Source organism: Macrotis lagotis, chromosome 4, assembly GCF_037893015.1.
Source record: "Macrotis lagotis isolate mMagLag1 chromosome 4, bilby.v1.9.chrom.fasta, whole genome shotgun sequence".
Taxonomy (NCBI): domain Eukaryota; kingdom Metazoa; phylum Chordata; class Mammalia; order Peramelemorphia; family Peramelidae; genus Macrotis; species Macrotis lagotis.
In genome coordinates, this window is record NC_133661.1 from 163,043,460 (window position 1) to 163,061,971 (window position 18,512).

General features: G+C 34.8%; 1 protein-coding gene across 4 annotated transcripts in view; it reads right to left on the reverse strand.

Moving 5' to 3' along the window:
- FAM81A (family with sequence similarity 81 member A) overlaps window positions 1-18,512 on the reverse strand; it is a 118,257-nt gene that overhangs the window by 96,075 nt on the left and 3,670 nt on the right. For all 4 annotated transcript variants that reach the window (XR_012478044.1, XR_012478045.1, XM_074234547.1 and 1 more), the window contains 2 exons: window positions 3,501-3,568; window positions 2,554-2,827 (listed from right to left, as the gene is read on the reverse strand). Coding sequence is in view for 2 of the 4 variants with exons in the window: in XM_074234547.1 (XP_074090648.1) it covers window positions 2,554-2,827; window positions 3,501-3,547 (321 nt within the window). In the remaining 2 variants the exon portion in view is untranslated. The remainder of the gene's footprint in view (window positions 1-2,553; window positions 2,828-3,500; window positions 3,569-18,512) is intronic.

Sequence of the window (18,512 nt, forward strand, 5' to 3'; positions counted from 1 at the left end):
ATCTGAGGTGTTTTTTTTTAATGTTAAGCTTCACTCTACTTTTTTACCCTCATAAAGAGGTTTTTTAATTCTTCTTCATTTTCTTTCATCAAAGTGGTATCATCTGCATAGATTGTTGATATCTTTCCTGGCAGCTTCAATTCTGACTTTTTATTCATCCAGCCTGGCATTTCACATGATATGTGCTCTGAGCATAAGTTAAATAAATAAAATGACAACATATGGCCTTGTCATACTCCTTTCCCAATCTTAAGTCAATCAGTTGTTTCCTGATCAATTCTAACTGTTGCTTCTTGAGACCTGCAAACAGGTTCCACAGGAAACAATTAAAATGATCTGGCACTCTCATCACTTTGAGGATCTGCCACCTTTTGTTGTGGTCCACAGAATCAAAGGGAAGTAATCAGCTATTTATAATTGTTTTGGCAAAGGGGTAGAGAGGGCTTATCAGTACTCACTCCTTTATCTCCAACTATTTCTCATCCTTCCTACCTCTCTGGGACTTTGGATACAAACAATCAGCACCCCAGTGCACCTCCAACCCTGTCAGGAGATGCAAGCAGTAAGTTGGGGTTTCTGCAGCTGCCTGGTTCTTCTTCCTTTTGGACCAAAAAGGCTTAAGCCTCAAATCTGAAACTTAAAATGAAAGGAAATTCTAAATATAAACACTCACCTTTTAATCACTTGAAATTTTCCCAAGTTTGTTCTTTCTATTTATGTCTCACAAACAAACATAAGGCAGTCTTTTTTCTTTAAAGGACGTGAGAAGCAAAGAAAGGGAGATCTTTTCAAACCTTAAAGATCTATTAACTTAGCTGCTGATTGCAGTGATGGAGATTTGAATCTCAAAAGATTAATGAAAATTGGTATTAATTTTGATAAATTAGTACCAGAATTTACATGCACATAGAATTTTAATTTGAACTACTAATTAAGTCTGATCAAATGGACTTTCTGGAAAGAATTCTAAGTCTGTATTTTAAACATTTTCTTTATATCTTTTATTCAGATATTTGACTAATATGCATAAAGTATTTTAACATCATATTAGCATTTTGTACCTTTAAGACTTTAGTGATCAAATATTTTCCAAATAAAGAATTTAACTTTCTTGAGGATAACAACAATTCCATAATTTGCACAGCCTTTATCAGTGTCTTGCAAAATATTTATTGATTTTAAAAAGTCAATGTCAGTTTTTACTGTGCTAATTAAATGAAATTTCAAAAAATTAGGAAAAAGTAAGAAAAAAACACTAAAAATGAGTGAAAATTGGAAAACAAAATCCATGAGAAAGGATTAAGAAAAGTGACACTACTTAATCTGATGAAAGGACACATGATAAAAGGCTCAATATATGTAAAGTTCTTATAAAGAAAACAATTTGTTTTTTCTCCATGGACAAACAAAAAGAAGTTGATTTAAAAAATACAAAGGAAATCTGGATTATCAATGAATGGCACTAACAATGACAAATATTACAGGCAACATGGAACAGTAAAAAGAACCCTGGATCTGGAGCTAAAGGATCTGAATTTCAAATCTTGACCTGAAAATTTCCTATGTTATCCTCCAAAAAAGAAAATTTATTCTCTACAGGCTTCAGTTCCTTCACAAAATGAAAAGCATTGGACTAGATGACCTAAGGTCCCTTAAAACTTTAAATGTTTGACTCTGTTATCAAATATAATCATGAATACAAGGGTAGCTGTGAAAGCTGTTTTCCTGGAAATCATTAGAAAAATGACAAAAAAAAAATTTACTTGGGATAGTTTGAGTTCAGTATTGTCCATAAAATCTCTTGAAATTCCCTCTACCTCTACAATTTCATAATCATAGTACTATTAATAATAAATTTTTAAAATGTGACAATTTTAAATCTTACTATGTGCAAAGCACTGAGGTAAAGGCTCCTTCCCTCAAGAAGCATAGGATCCACCAGAAAAGATTTGCATACAAATAGCTAAAATGCAAACAAGAGTATTATAAAAGCACTATGGTAGTTTTAAGTTCTAAAAGGAAAATCATTTCCAACTGAGAAAAGAAAGCTCATTTCTCAACAAAAAGGTTTAGACAAGGATCTTGAAGGATGAGTTAAGGCTTCAACAGGTGGCCACTGGGGATAAGGAAATTCCTACATAGAAAATAGTTGGAGTAAAGGCACAGTATCAGGAAAACACAGGACGTAGTCATGGAAGAGCGAGTAGTCAATTTGGTTGAAACACTAGAATATGTAAAAAAAAAAAGTATAGTGTAAGACATGGCTTTAAAGGCTAGCACCAGCTTGTAGAGGATCCTAAATATCAGAAATGTATCTGAGATGTAATAGAGAATCATTAAAGAGTTTTAAATAATAGAGTCATTTAGATTCAATAGGGCCATGGGTAGGAATAAAAGGAGGCAACAGATACAGGGAGGAGATAGGAGGGACTGGGTAACTAGATAGACACAGGAGGTAAGGGAGAAAAAGAAGGAAAAAATGAAATGTGGCCTTCAAAGATGGACAACTGCAGGACTAATAACAGTATAATTTCTTGACTTACAAAATCTTACCTCAATATCACGATTAAGTTGTTTCACTATTGCTGTGATATTTCTGATGTGCTCTTCTAAGAACAGTCTAGCCAATCGATCTCCTCCACCTTTATTTTGCATTTTCTGCAAACTGTTAACAATGTCATCTTTTATACGAAAAGCATGCTCCACAAGTGCTGCCGTTGTTTTCTCATGGCACAGAATTCTATCTTCCAACTGGTCCACTAGGCTTGCAGATGAATATGGAGCCACGCTCAAAGACTGGCTGTGTCGTGGCATGGTCCTAACTCTCCTACAAAAAATAATAATGTCATGTGTATTGCTAACATAGGAAAAAAACCATGAGTCTGATTCTACATATTCCATAAAGCAAATATAAACAGTAAGCATTATGCATGGGGGTGGGGGGGTGGGGTAGGGTTTTCTTCCTCTTATCCCCAGAGACTAAGCAACAGCTAGCATACTACGTGACTAGTAGGGCAAGAGGCAAACAAATATATTGATGTTTCATCGAACATAATCCTCTGATCTTCAGGGCACACAGAGCTACTGAAACTAGATAGGAAAATCTTCTATCCTACCCTATCCCTCAATACTTACATACTTTACCTACTCAATGGGAATTCAAGCATCTCCCCAGTAGGTTGGGTGAGTCAAGAAATTAGGTAGAACTTCCAAGAGCAAAAATGTATTGCTAATTTCTCTTCCCACTATCCTTCTAAAAGTATAAAAATGGAGGTTATCCCTCCATTGTAGAGAAAAATGACTCAATATCTTCTGATATTGTATCCTATGGAGCAGAACTTTGGAAGAGAGGAGTGAACAATAATTCTCTTATCCTTCAACAAAGCTATTCTTGGTCAAAAAGCCATTTATTAACATCCATACTACCAAATTATCAGGATTGGTATAAAAGAAAAGCAGTATTTGCATAAGTCCCTGAAATACATATTTTTTCATTATACCTTTCCTCGGTGATAAGAGAAGGAAGTACAGTGCTTCGTTGTGCCATTTTCTTTTCAATAATTCACATCTGTTGAAAAAATATGCATCAAATTATTTAACAGTTTATATATGGCACCAAAATAGCTTCAAAAATCCATAATAATGTGAACTATAAAAATATGCAGAAAACTCCAGTACTAAATTTTCATTCTTTTTTTTAAGGAAGTTATGCTTTAAATATGAAATAAACAACAAAAGACAAATGTTAAGAGGAAACTTAGATAAAACCAAAAAACTTCTTAAAACACACCAGGCAAATCAAAAACCTTTTGTCATAACAAAATCAGAGCAAAAATAGTTTTCCTTTATTATCAGTGTCTGCATTCAGTAAATTTACTAACTAAACTTAGAAAATTATGAGTTCTTGTTAAAAATTAAATAAAATAATCAGTTATCATTATAGTATGACTCTGTGGTTCCATTACTGACAAGAGTCATATTAATACTGTACCCTTATTAATAGCCCGTGGAATTGAGATCTGGAAGATCTTTAGGGATCATCAAATCCAGCCCCACTCATCAAAAGAAGAAACTGAGGGTCAAAAGGTATGAAGTATTCTGCACAAGCTTATACATAGAGTAAAAGAAAAGAATCAGAATGCAAACACAGATTCTCCTTGAAGAATTTCATCCTTCAAAAGGTGAATAGGGAATAAGGGAATATTTATTTGGGATCTGACTTTTCACTGAGGGGTAAACATTGATTTCTAGGGTAGAAAATGATGAGAACTCTAGAGGGAAATAACCATTCCCTTTCAGAGTTTGTAAAAGAGGAGAGAAAATATGTATATAATTAGACATGCACTATAGATTTTGAAAAACAGATTTGTCAAAAGGGTCGAAGGAAAGAAAGGTACAAGCCCATGAACTAAAATAGAAGCCAGCTCAGGAAGATGTTCAAAGACAAAATTCTGAAAATACAAAAGGAAACAATTCCAGTGAGAGGGAAATATATAAAAGGAAACAATTCCAATGAGAGGGAAGAGTAAGATTTATATGAAAAGGCTGATTTGGATACTCAATGAATACATTAACTAGTTTAGATTTAAGCAAAAATTATACAGAAGTTGCAAGGTCAGTTAGCAAAATAAGATTGACCTAATCCTGTTAAAATAATCAAGAATGCAAAATTTCAGAATGAGTTGAGGCTGAAGATGTCCTCCTTTGTCCTCAAAGAAGACCATAACATCAGGGAGGTGTGCCATGACAAGCAAGTAAATTGGATTTGAATGAAGGAGTGCTATGCAAATCAAGGGCAACAGAAAACAGTTGTTGGGTTTGGTTGTTTTGGGGCAGGGGGGTGGAAGAAAGGATTTAAGCTATTTTGAGTGAAAGAAGAGCACCAAAGAAGAGATGAGATGTCTGGAGCAGATAGAGCTATTATACTGACAACAAAAGGAAAGCAAACTCCTCCACTCTTCTGTTTTTGCTTCCCCTGCCAAGCAGAAGGATTTTTGTAATGGGAAATGACAGAACAAAAATGACTAACAAGCAACTAATATCCAGTAAATAAAAAAAAGTAATAATAATAATAATAATAAAGCAAAAAGGTACTTTGCTGCCCTAAATAAATGAATGAGAATGAATGAAAAGGCATCTATCATTTCCTATAGTCAAGCACAGTGTGCTAAGCCTAGGGGATTTAAAAAAAAAAAGATAAAAAAAAAAAAAAGATGATAGTCCTTGTTCTTAGGGAGTGTTCACATTCTAACTGGGGAAGATGACATATGTAAAAGATGATGCTGCAGAGAGATGGGAAGACTAACAGGTCCTAAGTAAATGACCACAGCTAGGATTAAAAAACCCCAAGAGTCCAAAAGTCCACATGAGGCATCAAGGTAACTTCTCTCTATTATTGGGACCTGGAGTATGGGCTTCTGGGTGAGAGCAGAATAAGGGTTCTGGGGTGACTCCAGGCAGGCATAGGAATAAGAGGGTCAACATCTGGTCAAGTAAGGGAAAGAAAAGATTAGAGGTGAGGAATGAGGCAAAGAAGGAGAAAGGCAATCCCAACTGGCACCAGTCCCTGACTTAAGCCTCTAAATACTCTCCCTGGGCCCAGGGAGTCCTCCAGAGTGTAAGAGGAAAAGAGGTCCCCCTTGGTACCAGCTACAAGAATGAATTCATGTCACCTAATCCAGATGAACCATATGGTTTGGCACTGAAATATCAGCAGATAAGTTTTCTGTGCCACTGTCAATGATATTGGAAAGATCATGGAAAATAGGGGAAATACTACATGATTAAAAAGGGGAAAAGTCCCAGTTGGAAAAAATAAATTTAAGAAAAGAGAGTCTATAAACAATAGGTCTGTGAGCTTGATTTCAATTCTATAAAAATGGGGCAGCTAGGTGGCGTAGTGGATAAAAGCACCGGCCCTGGAGTCAGGAGTACCTGGGTTCAAATCTGGTCTCAGACACTTAATAATTACCTAGCCGTGTGTCCTTGGGCAAGCCACTTAACCACATTTGCCTGGCAAAAACCTTAAAAAAAAAAGATTCAATTCTATAAAAATTCCAGAAGGGATCATTATCAAGATGATTAGTGAACAACAAGAAAGAAAGCAGTGATGACAAAGCTAAAAAGGCTTTATCAATAACAAGGTATGCTTTTTCTTTTTTTCTTTTTTTTTAGCCGCCCAATAACAGGGTATGCTAAACTAATTTCATTTCCTTTCTTGTTGGAATTATAAACTAAGAAAAGAATCATCTTGGTGCAACAGATAGAAAGCCTGGCCAATATTGTAGCCCAAGAAGACCTGGGTCAAGTCCTGACCCTAATACATGCTGCCTATGTGTCCCAAGACAAGTTCCTCATCCTCTCTAGACAACTATCCAAAACTGTGAGTTGAAAAGTAGGTGCCAACTGCATTGACAGAAGGAGTTTCCTCATCTTCAATCAAATTTTATTAAGTACCTACTATATAGGCCCAGTATTGTGGATTCCTATATCAGTGAAATCATAGCTCAAACCCCCATCTAATCTCCGTGGGATTTGTAGCATTTTTTCAGCAGCCTGGATAAAGGCATAGAAAAACACACTTAGGGGCAGCTAGGTGGCGCAGTGTATAGAGCACTGGCTTGGGAGTCAGGAGTACCTGAGTTCAAATCCGACCTCAGACACTTAATAATTACCTAGCTGTGTGGCCTTGGGCAAGCCACTTAATCCCATTGCCTTGAAAAAAAAATCTAAAAAAAAAAAACTACACTTAGCAAATTTGCAGATGACACAAAAGTGAGAAGTAAAACCAACCCCCTGAACCACAGAATCAAGATCCAAAAGGTTCTTGAAACACTAAAACATTGGATTGACTCTAATAAAATGAAATTCAACTGGGATAAGAGAGAATCTTATACTTTACCTAAAAAAATCACCAATAAAAGTACAAGGGGAAGATAACAATAATCCTACTGGACCATGTCTTCAGCAAACCTTACCTGGCCACACTATGTTCCAGTGGGATATCACAATTTAAGAAAGGCACTGATTAACTAAAGAATATCTCTAGAGGAAGGTAAGCAAGCTAATGAAGGGTCTTAAATCCAACTCATATAAATATCATTCGAAAGAAATGTATATGATTAACCTAGAGAAAAGAGAGATATAGATGAAACTGGTTGTGAATTGATCCAAACATCCCAGAAAAGTACTAACAATTTGGGGTAGGGATCAGAAAAGCATTACCACAAGAAGTTGCACCTAAGGTAACCCCTGAAAAAAAATAAGGTTTCTAACCTAAAGAAAAAGGAGTAGATTCTAAGGATAGAAGATAACCTGTGATAACTTGTACAAAGGCATGGGGAAGGAGATACAGTGATAAGCTTGGGGAGCAAGAAGATGATCAATTTGTCTAGAATAGACTGCATACTGGATGAGAATGTGAAATAAGGAAAAATGTATAATGGTATTATATTGTGGAGGATTTTAAGTGTGAAGTTTGTCATTTATCTAAACAATAGGAAGACATTAATGATTCTTGAGTAGTAGTGATTAGGCCGATGAATTAGGAAAATTATTTTTGTAGTTATTTAATTAAAAAGGAAAACTGGAAGTTATTGAAAAGTAAAAACCGTTCATATTTTGAGAGTAAGTTAAACCCACTACTGGGTTTACTTGGGAAAATAAAAGATGGAAATGTTCCATACATACATACAAAATATTCACAGCAGCATTGTTTGTCATAACTAAAAACTGAAAACAAATGTGTTGATTATCTGAGAAGTGATTGAGCAAACAGTGTAAAAAAAAAAAAAAAGCAGAATGACTGTAATTTTTTTTTTCACCAGGGCAAAAATAGTTGAGGGGGCAGACATAGAAGTATGGAGAATAAGAAGGGAATGGGGGCAGAGGCTAGTCTGGCTGCTGGTGCAGTCACGACCAAAGACAGGACAGCCTGTCTTCCCACCTCAATTGACTGTCATCCTCTAAACTAAAATTCTAGTGTCTTTCCCTGCATCTCCCTCAGCCTCAGTGGAAACCAGGCTGGTGAAATACCATAAGAAAAAAGGAGGGTACAAGAGAAAGCTACCTCCCCCAGCAAGGTGGTGCAGTGTACTGAAGCACAAACTGTTCTGCCCTAATTATAAGTCCATATATGAATACAGAGTGAGGAAAGAGGAGACAACCTGCCTTGATAGTATTTCCTCATCTGAGAATTCCCTCTATCAACTGAAATCACAGTTTCACTTCCTATCGCTAATCTATATGAATATAATATAATCTATATGAATATTTCTGGTCAAAAGGAACAAAAATATAAAGGAAGAATGAAATATGGGTATTTATATGTGAACTGATGCAAAGCAAATAAGCAGAACCAAAAAAACAATATGTACAATGACTGTGGTCATGAAAAGTAAGATAAAACTAAAAGACAATAAAATTCAGGTCATAAAATGTTGATTCTGGATGGCTGATATGAAAAATACACTACTTTTCTTTCTATTAACATCAGAAAATCATATTGCTATCAAGGACAACACTTTTATTTTTTTATGGATTTTTTTTTGGAATGTTTGATGTGACAAAGAAAAAATGTATCCATAAAAAATGTTTTAATTAAATACACATCATAGAGAGAAGTATTCTTGGAACTTTAATGTTAACCTGTCTACTAGAACAAAGAATACATGGACAAAGCTCTAAGAAATTTCAAATTAAATTACTGAGTCTGCTACAGTTGAATAATAATTAAAGCATATATTTCTATTATTTTTGTAGCTAAAGAATAATAAGGGAGTTGAACCCAAGATAGGACATCATAAATGATATCATAAGGACAAGTTTGGGGTTATTTTTACTCTCCCTCTTTCCTTAGTTGTATGTCTTATTCATTCTTGGATTCTTCTTTGGCATAAGGGCTAGCTCATAAACAAAGATAATCTGACATGTCATATAACAAAGAGGTCAATAACCAATGGCATTCTTGCTAAAAGTAGCATATAATATGATTTTGCAAGGGAGATCTGGAAACTCCAGCAAGACCTTGGCTCTATAATAGATCATGGTCATTCCTCTGCTTGATTAGGCTGCCCAGAATAAAGTTATCTGTACTCAACAAAACAAGGAATCCTGAGAATAATCTACTAAAATATGCAGGGTCCTGGTAATACTTCCCGATGTTTGTACTAGGCAATTTGGTTTAGAGGTGTGGACCTAAATGAGGGCATGAAGCTGGTTAACTGCAGGGATTAGGTAGATTAGGTAGATATTGGTCAATTTGCCTTGGTTAAAGCAAGAGTAGGATAAAAGGCTCTAAGCTGGAAAAATGGAAAAGATAGATCAGTTTCTAGATGAGTCACATTGGGGACAGTCAATGAAGAGCCAGCCTCATTTCATTAAGAATCTTTAAACATGGGCTGCAATTATAAAATGAAATTCTCCTAGAGCAAGTATGAATATATGAGGCAAGACCCTACAATCAATTTCTGGTCAAGAGAATGAACAGGAAACCCACCATCTAATCTCTAAGCAATTTGGCAATGTGCTTTCAGAAGGATACAAAGCATCAGGTTAACTAGAACCACCTTCTTGCAAAACTTCTCTATTAGAGAATAGTTCTAGGTTTGAATTTAAAAGTTTTGATTATATTTTTTAAAAAATAGGCTAATCATAATGTAATCATAAATATGAGGCATTGTTAACAAAGTAATATTAAAGTATGAAATGAGATAATAATTATAAGGCACTTAATACAATAGCTGGCACATGGTGGCTGCATAATAAATACTTGTTCCCTCCCCTCTGTTTAAAGAAAATAAACTTAATATATTCCCTAATCCATCTAACACAATTTTAAGTTAAGATCTTTTTTTTATATTTTTATATTTTATTTATTTAAGGCAATGGAGTTAGGTGACTTGCCCAAGGTCACACAGCTAGGCAATTATTGTCTGAGGCTGGATTTGAACTCAGGTCTAGGGCTAGTGCTCTATCCACTGTGGATAGAGGATGGTTTGTTTTACTTTTTTATGGAAAGTTTATTGGGATACCCCTAATGATCTTTTAAGTTAAGAAATGATATCAAGATGAACTCAAACAAAATTTTAACAGAATTTGAACTTGAAATTGGTTTTAAAGCAGTTGTAGGTTTTCAACAGGCATAAAAAAATCTTATTTTGAGACAAATTTATTCTAAATTAAAGAATAATTTGGATATTTAAAAATTAAGAAAGTTTAAAAAATAAAAATAAATAAAATAAAAATAAAATAAAATAAATTAAGAAAGTTTATCTTTTCCAACCTACAGATAGAAATGAAAAATAAGAAATATTGAATTAAAAACATAACCCAGTACAATAAATTAAAGTTACCCAGGAATCTCAGTGAATGAGATTTTAGCAATTGCAATCTTCAAGGGCAATAATCTAAAAGTTCACAGCATGTTTTCCTATGAAAATGCACACTTTTTTTCATTTCTAAGATGAAGTAATGGATTCAAATTTCTATGGACAACAGTCATTCCCCAATTGATACATAGTAGGAATATGAACAGGCATTTTTCAAAAATAGAAGGGAGGAAGGGAAGAGAAGGGGAAGCTCTAAATCACTAATAATGAAAGAAATGCAAATTAAAGTCACTCTGAGATTCTACCTTGCAAAAAAAGGAACAAGAAAACAACAAATGTCAAAAGTGCTTCCCAAAAACCAGCACATTAATGTACTGTTCATAGCTATGAACTGATACTACCATTCTAGAAAACAATTGCGAACTATTCCCTCAAAGTCGTCAAATTGTATACCCTTTGATCTAGCAATATCATCATCCATACTCCAAAGAAATCAAAGAAAGAGGAAAAGGACCTAGACGCACCCTCAAAAAAAAAATTTGTAGTATTTTTTTTGTAATAGAAAACTAAGGCAGTACCCATTAATTAGAGAATGGCTAAAAACATTATGGTAAAGACCATTGTGCCTTAAGGTCAACGGGAGATTGTTTTACTTTACTTTTACTTTACTTTTTTTTTCAATAGGGGTAGAGAAAGGGAAATGGCAAGAAAGATGTAGTTAAAATAAAAATGTACTAACTGAAAAAATAAAAGTTCAAAATATTTTTAAGATTTAACTACATAGTCAGGAAATTGGGTGTTATCATTTGGAGAATGGTTACCTACTGCAAAAACTGTGGTGTTTGAATGTAATAAAAATTAATAAAATCTTAATAAACATTAGAACAATTTTGAAAAGCTAAAATGAACTGGCAAAGTGAAGATAGCAGCATCAGAAAAAATTATACAGAAAGCACAATTTAATAAAAACTTTGAAATACTTTAGAATTTTTATCAATGCAATGACAATTTGAGATTTCAATGAACTGATTACAAAGCAGGTCTTTTACTTCTCATCAGAGAGGTGTTAGAATAAAGGTGCAGAATGAGGTATAAATTATCATATATGATTTATGTCTTGATTCGTTTTGCTTAATTTTTCTTTGTTATCAGAAAGGTTTCTATTGGTTGGAAGTGTAGAGAGAGTAAGTGGGAGGTGATCATTGTTTTTTAAAAAATCAGTTGGAAACTTTTTTAAAAAATAAAGAAATGGGGCAGCTAGGTGGTACAGTGGATAGAGTAATGGATAGAGACCTGGAGTCAGGAGGACCTGAGTTCAAATCCAACCTCAGATACTTACTTACCTAGCTGTGTGGCCTTGGGCAAGTCACTCTTAACCCCATTGCCTTAAATTAAAAAAGAAAGAAAGAAAGAAAGAAAGAAAGGAAGGAAGGAAGGAAGGAAGGAAGGAAGGAAGAAAGAAAGAAAGAAAGAAAGAAAGAAAGAAAGAAAGAAAGAAAGAAAGAAAGAAAGAATTAACTACTTGGAGAAACTCACACAACCATGCTAACTGGCATCACTGAAATTTTATGTGATCTAATTTCAATTGGGTCCTCACTGCAAGGCAATCTTTTTACTCCCAGACTCTCTTCAAGCATCTTATGTCACCCTTGCCTTCTCAGCAGAAGTCCTTGACTCATATTTTACTGAGAAAACAGGTCATTTATCTTGACCTCCCACTTCTCTCCCCACCCAACACCTCAAAATTCTTTAACATTATTCTGTTCTTCTTTATTCTAGTCTTCAAGAAACTACAAGACTCATTCCTTTATCCTCGACCCCACCTCCCACATCTCCAGCAGATTGTACCCCACTATCAGTACTACTCTCTCACCAATGTCCATTCTCTCCCTCTCTACTCATTCCTTCCCTGTTATCTATTAAGATGTCCAGGTATCCCCTATCCTTAAAAAAAAAAATCCTTTCATTTGGTCCTACAATCCATTAAACCTATTGTTGTCACCCTCCACCCTTTCACAACCAAACTCCTAGAAAAGAAATTTTTTACACACATTGCTTCTAATTCCTCTAATCTCATTCCATAAACCTTTACTATCTAGCTTCTGCAATTATTCTGGTTAGCCTGATGCTTTGTATACTTCTGAGAGAATATTTTATTGTCATCATGGGGAGCTTGAATTGCTCAGAGATTAGATGCAGTTGAATTGCCAAACCTAAGAATCCTTTCTCAATTCCCATCTTTCAATAATATTTGACACCATTGACTAACCTTCTCTTCATAGGTATTCTTCCCTCTTATCTATCTGGCTGATCTGCTTCTCTTCTGAATTATAATCCTTGTTCCAAACCTTAACAACAGGTATATTTTCCCAAGGTTCTGCCCTGAGCATTACTCTCAATATCTCTTAGTGATTTAATCAACTCCCACTGATTCAATTACCATCTCTTTGAAGATTTCTAGATCTAAATATCCAGTTCTATTCTCTTTACTGCCCTCCTGTCCCATAACACTTTCCTCTTGGATGTTTTCAACTTAATATACCATAGGTATCTCAAACTGAACATGACTAAACAGAAATTATTATCTTTCTCAAACTTTCTCTTCCTTGCAGCCTCAGACTCATCCTTTACTTTTCATTAACCCTCACTATCTCCTGTGGTCAAACAGTTGCTAAGTTTTGGTCATTCTATCTTCATACCTACACTAGTGCTGGTCCTCATTACCTTCCTACCTGGTCTATTAAAACAATCTCGTATTTTGTTTTCGGTTTGAAATTCAGTTTGTATTCAGTTTTCAGGTCACAGGTCACACAACTAACCAAGGGCTATTCCTAAAGAATGAGTCTGATCCTGTCACCCTTGCTCAAGAAGTTCAAGTGAAGTCTATCACTTACAGAATTATATACAAACTCCTCTGTCTGGCATTTAAAGCTCTTTACCATCAGACTACAGGCTATCAATTTTTTTGTATGTGAGGCAATAGGGTTAAGGTGATACAGTAAATAAGTATCAAGTGTGTCTGAGGTCAAATTTGAATTCAGACCCTCCTGACTCCAAGGTCAGGGGCTCTATCCAGTGCACCAACTAGCTGACCCTAAATCTTTCTAGATTTAGTACATATTGTTCCCTTTCACACACTCTATAGTTTCATTGTTCTTGCTCAAACTCACAAAATATCCCATCCTCTGAGTCCATGTCTTTGCAAAAGCTACACTCTCAGCCCAGGCTATCTCCTCCTTTAACCTTTCCTGCTCCTACTGAGTTCCAGTTACTATTGACTTACCTCCAAAAATCAACTTGCAAGTCTTCTGTTACCTGCTTTTATGTACACATATCCCCCCCCTCAAAAAAAACAGTTAATTTCCTTAAAAATAGAGGTCATTTCGTTGTTGCTGTTGATGCAAGCATGTCCAATAATCAACTGAGGAATGGTCTGAAATGTCAGAACCTGGGTTCACATCTAGATTCTGTCTTTAATCACTTCTACAATCTGGAGAAAGTCACTTCATGATCTTGTAAGAAGGCATTAACAGTAACTTAGCTCTTCTCAGCAGTACAATGAACCAAGACAACTCTAAAGGACTTGTGACAATTCTAAGAGACTGCACATGCAGAGGAGACCAAAGCAAAAGATTTTCCATTTAAAAAAATTGTTTTATGCTTTTTGTTTGTTTTTGCTTTCTTAATATTTTTTGGTTTCCTTTTGTTCTGATGCATCTTTCACTAATGACTAAGATGGAAATAAAAAAATTTTTTAAAGGCAGGGAAGATGGGTTAGGAGGATCAGGAGGGAAATAAACTGCTAATAAACTTCTCTACAATTCAAAGGAGCTTTCAGGTGGTCTGGAAGAAGAGTCTAAGACCAGGCACAAGTCTTCTTCAACTGGTTGTTACTTACACTAGCTGTACGGTTAGTTGATTGTGATCAAGACTCTCTGTGGCATATTACTTACTTTAAACCAGATTACCCTAGCTATGTCTGTTTATGTTCCTCTATATCATGTATGTACTGGAGTGAGTCTCCTGCAAAGATGTCAGCTGCAAACCTTTAGAGGCTTTTGGCACAGAACAAAATAAAGAGGTGGATACTGATTCTTTGTATATAGACAAAAGTCACAAACGGTATATAGTCTATGCAAAGTAAACAAAGGCAAGTGAGCTACAGAAAAGACTAAGGCTGTAGGAAAATGCTTGCTCCTCTATGACTTGGTGAAGTAACAGATTTGTTACTGGCAATAAATACCTCCTGAGGTCCTTCTTCCCTATTGGGACTCAGCAAGTTTGACTCCTTATCTGAGACATGAATCCTCTCTATGACCACCCTGCTTGGGGAACCTTTACCCCCTCTTGAAGATCCTCTGGGGAAGAGAGTCCATTAACTTATTAGGCTACCCATCTCATTTTTGAATAGCTCTAATAGTTGAAAATTATTTTTATTAGGTTGAAATCTGCTTCTCTATAGTTTCCACCAAGTGGTCTTAGTTTTGTCAACTGGGGCAAGGAAAATAAATCTAAAACTCTTCTTTCTTAACCACACTCCAATCATCAGAAGATGATCTTGTTCTAAATCTTCTCAACTCCAATCTAAATAATTCCAATTGATTTCATATGGCATGGTTTCAAGATTTCTTATTCTTCCGAACACCTCCTTCTGGACATGTTCCAGTTCATCAATGTTCTTTATAAAGGACCCAGGATGGAACATAATATTCCAAATGTAGCCTTGACCAAAACTTTATTAATGACCTAAAAGTACATTAGCCTTTTTTTGGCTGTCAGCCATTACTGTTGTCTCATACTGAGCTAGAAGTTCACCAAAACCTCTGGGTCAACTTTTAAAAATCAAATGCAGTTGATTACATCCTATATTTATTTAAAAGATTAAAAATGCCTTTTGTCTTGACTTCCCAAACAGGTTATATAAGCAGACTCTTGAGGCAGAACGTTTTTATATATCTTTCATGTTTCATGTACTTTACAGTACAATAAATACAATAAATATCTGTTGATTTGCTTTTGAGTCTTTAAATCTAGAGTTTCAAAAGTTTCTTTTCTTTTCTTTTGAGTGATATTTCCTTTGCCAAAAGACAGTCCCACTCCACCTGCAATTTTGGCAGCCTATTCCAGCTGGCCCTTCAGTAAAAAAAGTCAGAATTTTACTTCCTTAGGGTGGCTTGTTTTTAAATATATATGTATAGATTTATATAAAATAATTCAACTCTATTTGGCTGCTTTTCTTTCTAACATTTGAAAAAAATTCCAAATGTTAAGGAATCTGACAAATACAACAGCAAAAATAGAAAAATATTATGTAAAAATTAATATGTATATCCTAAGTACACCAAACACAGGAGAGCAAATTTTATTTTCTACAACTTCAATCTTTATGTCTTTATTTATTGTTGCACAGAGTACACTATTTGTGACTTTTGTCTTTATGTTAAACTATGTCACTGAAAAACTCATCTGTTAGTTTACTCATCCTTAAAGTGAGGGGGTTGGACTATATAATTTCTAAGCTCTCTTCCAATTCCAAAAAGCTCAACTTCCAATTCTACCAATTTCATGACAGTGAATATCTTCTATCAGAAACCTTGGGTTTGGTAAATTAATTCTATAATCATCTGGGAGAGCAGGAGAAGGATCATGAACTCTTCCCTACATAATTAAAAAAAAAGAAAACTGAAATCAACAAAAATAAAAACAAGCTTAAGGCACCAGGAGTGTCTGAATAACATCTTCCCAGTTAAACAATTTTAAGAATCCCATAATGTGAAAGCAACCCCCCCACACATTCTCTCCCACATAAACACATTTTTTTAGAAGCTACACTAAGCAACAGAGCAAGCTCTCCCATTTAATTTCTCTAACTACCTTATTCAGAAAATATTCCATTAAAGCAAAGCTGACCACTAGATAACAAGAACAAAAAAAAACATTTTGAGAGATGCTTAAAGTTTTTATTTTACCAACTTTTCACCAAGGCCTGATCATATAACAATTTCTACTAAGTAAAAAGTGAAAATCTGTCCCTTTTTTTACATTACATTCACTTCATTTTTTGATATACTCAAAAATAACAAGAAAAGTTCATTGAAACAATTTAAATCACAAGTAAATAAACTTTATTTTTAAATCAAGAACCCTCTGATTGGGAGAGAAGAAAGCGAAGGAAACCAACTGCTGGCCACATACAAACAACAGCAACTTATTTTATTTTAGTCATTTGAACTGTGGAGAAAAACAAAGAGAAAAACAAATTCACCTCATTTTAGGTTAAAAAAACAAAATGGACATAAAACTTTATTTAATACTATGACAATTTGGAAGAAAAGGGAATAAAGTAAGATATAGAAAGAGATAAAGAAAAAAGAGAGGAAAGACAGAAAAGATGAGTGAGGGAAAGGTGAGAATCAGTCACTGGAGAAGGAGAAGCAAAGACAAAAAGAGATTCAGTAGTCTGTGAGGTGAATGTTTTAACTGAAATTAAACCGTTCTTGTCACAGCCAGCTATTTTTAAAAATTCTTACAGTGGTTTTTTAACTCTGTTGTCAAGCACTCAGAGTTTTTGTTTAGAGGAATTTTTTTCACTTAGCTATTATATACAAAGAGGATATGCTTTTAAAAAAAAAGGAAAAAGCTACTTATATTTACAAAATAAAAGTAAGATTTTTAATTATCCTAAACTCAGTTCTTCAAGGTGAGACTATAACTTTGTTAAACTGGCTTATCAATATTTTGGTCCAATCTTTCTAAACTAAATTCTTATTAGTACTCCAAAGCCCCATCCTGCTGTGTAAATGCATTCCCAAAGACAGCAAATAGAGCTCTGGCAAGTAACTATGAGCCAAGCACTGTTTTATTGCAGTAGACCCAAATAAAAAAATGAGACAATCCTTGACTTCAGGTAGCTGAGTTCCCTATGCTGGAAAAACGCCAGGCATAGAACAATAAGGAGTTCTATGCTTTCATCAAAAAATCAGCCTAATTAAATTCAAAGAGTGTCATCACTTCTCCATTCTAGTAAACTGGTCACCAAGTAATCAATCAATTTTAGCTAAGACTAACAAAACCCAACTTAAAGCATAAGGGAGTTATAATCTAGGAAACTGGTGAATTAGTATTCACTTGAAGCATCCAAGGATATTTTGTTCAGTACAAGATAGTTCCATGAGTGGAAAGGTACTGACAAGGTCCTGAAAGTCACAGGAAGTGCTATGATCAAGGACATTTATAGAGAATTTGGGTAAGAATGTGTAAAAATGGCTAAGAAAAGCTGAATAATAATACAGAAAAATTCTGAAATGATTTAGAACTCAAAGGAGTTTGGCTCTCCGTACACACAGGAAAAAGATGAAATGGTTATATAGTATCTATTGCCCAGATTTCAATATGTGTCTGAGCTGACCCTCTTGTCTAAAAGTATACATATCTGAATCACGTTGGACAGATGGAAAATGAGCCGAACCCAGAGCAGAAAAGGAAGAGGGAGGTTGTTTTGGGTAAACTGCAAAGCATTTTTACCAACCCCAAACTTCCTATAAGAATAAAGATCTATATCTTCACTACAAACATTCTGCCAGAGTGGATATATGACAATGAGACCTAGAACACCTGAAGATGAGCACAACCCAGAGAGCAATGATATGTTAGATACAAGCAAATAATCAACAATAAACTGAAGAGGAGGAATAAAGGATGTTCATTTCCTCAGCTTGATTTCAAATCTTAGAACATCAGGCTTTCCTCAAGAGGAACTCATCACTTTCATGCAGATGAACTTAGCTTTTAATACTCAACTCCTTCTCAGCAACCTCATTGGTTTCTACCTTAAGACTGAGCAATAACTTCCTCCCAAAGCCTCCCTTGCTTTCAATTCATTTTCCACCAGTAGCTCTGTTTGGTTTCCACTCCATGAATAGGATATCCTACCTGCACCCCTCCCCTTTTCAGTTTTCTTTCATGTATTGTCTTTCCCCATTAAGTTGTAAGTTCCTTAAGACTGTCTTTTTATTTCTATTCCCAGTTTAGCACAGCACCACAGAGTAGGTATTTATTTAATTAATATTTATCGACTATTAACTAAGGATATCGTCAAGGAATTGTATGACAGAAAGAAGAAGAATTATATATGGTAAATAGATGGCTAAAGTTTACACTGGTTAGCCTCATGCCATTGGAAGA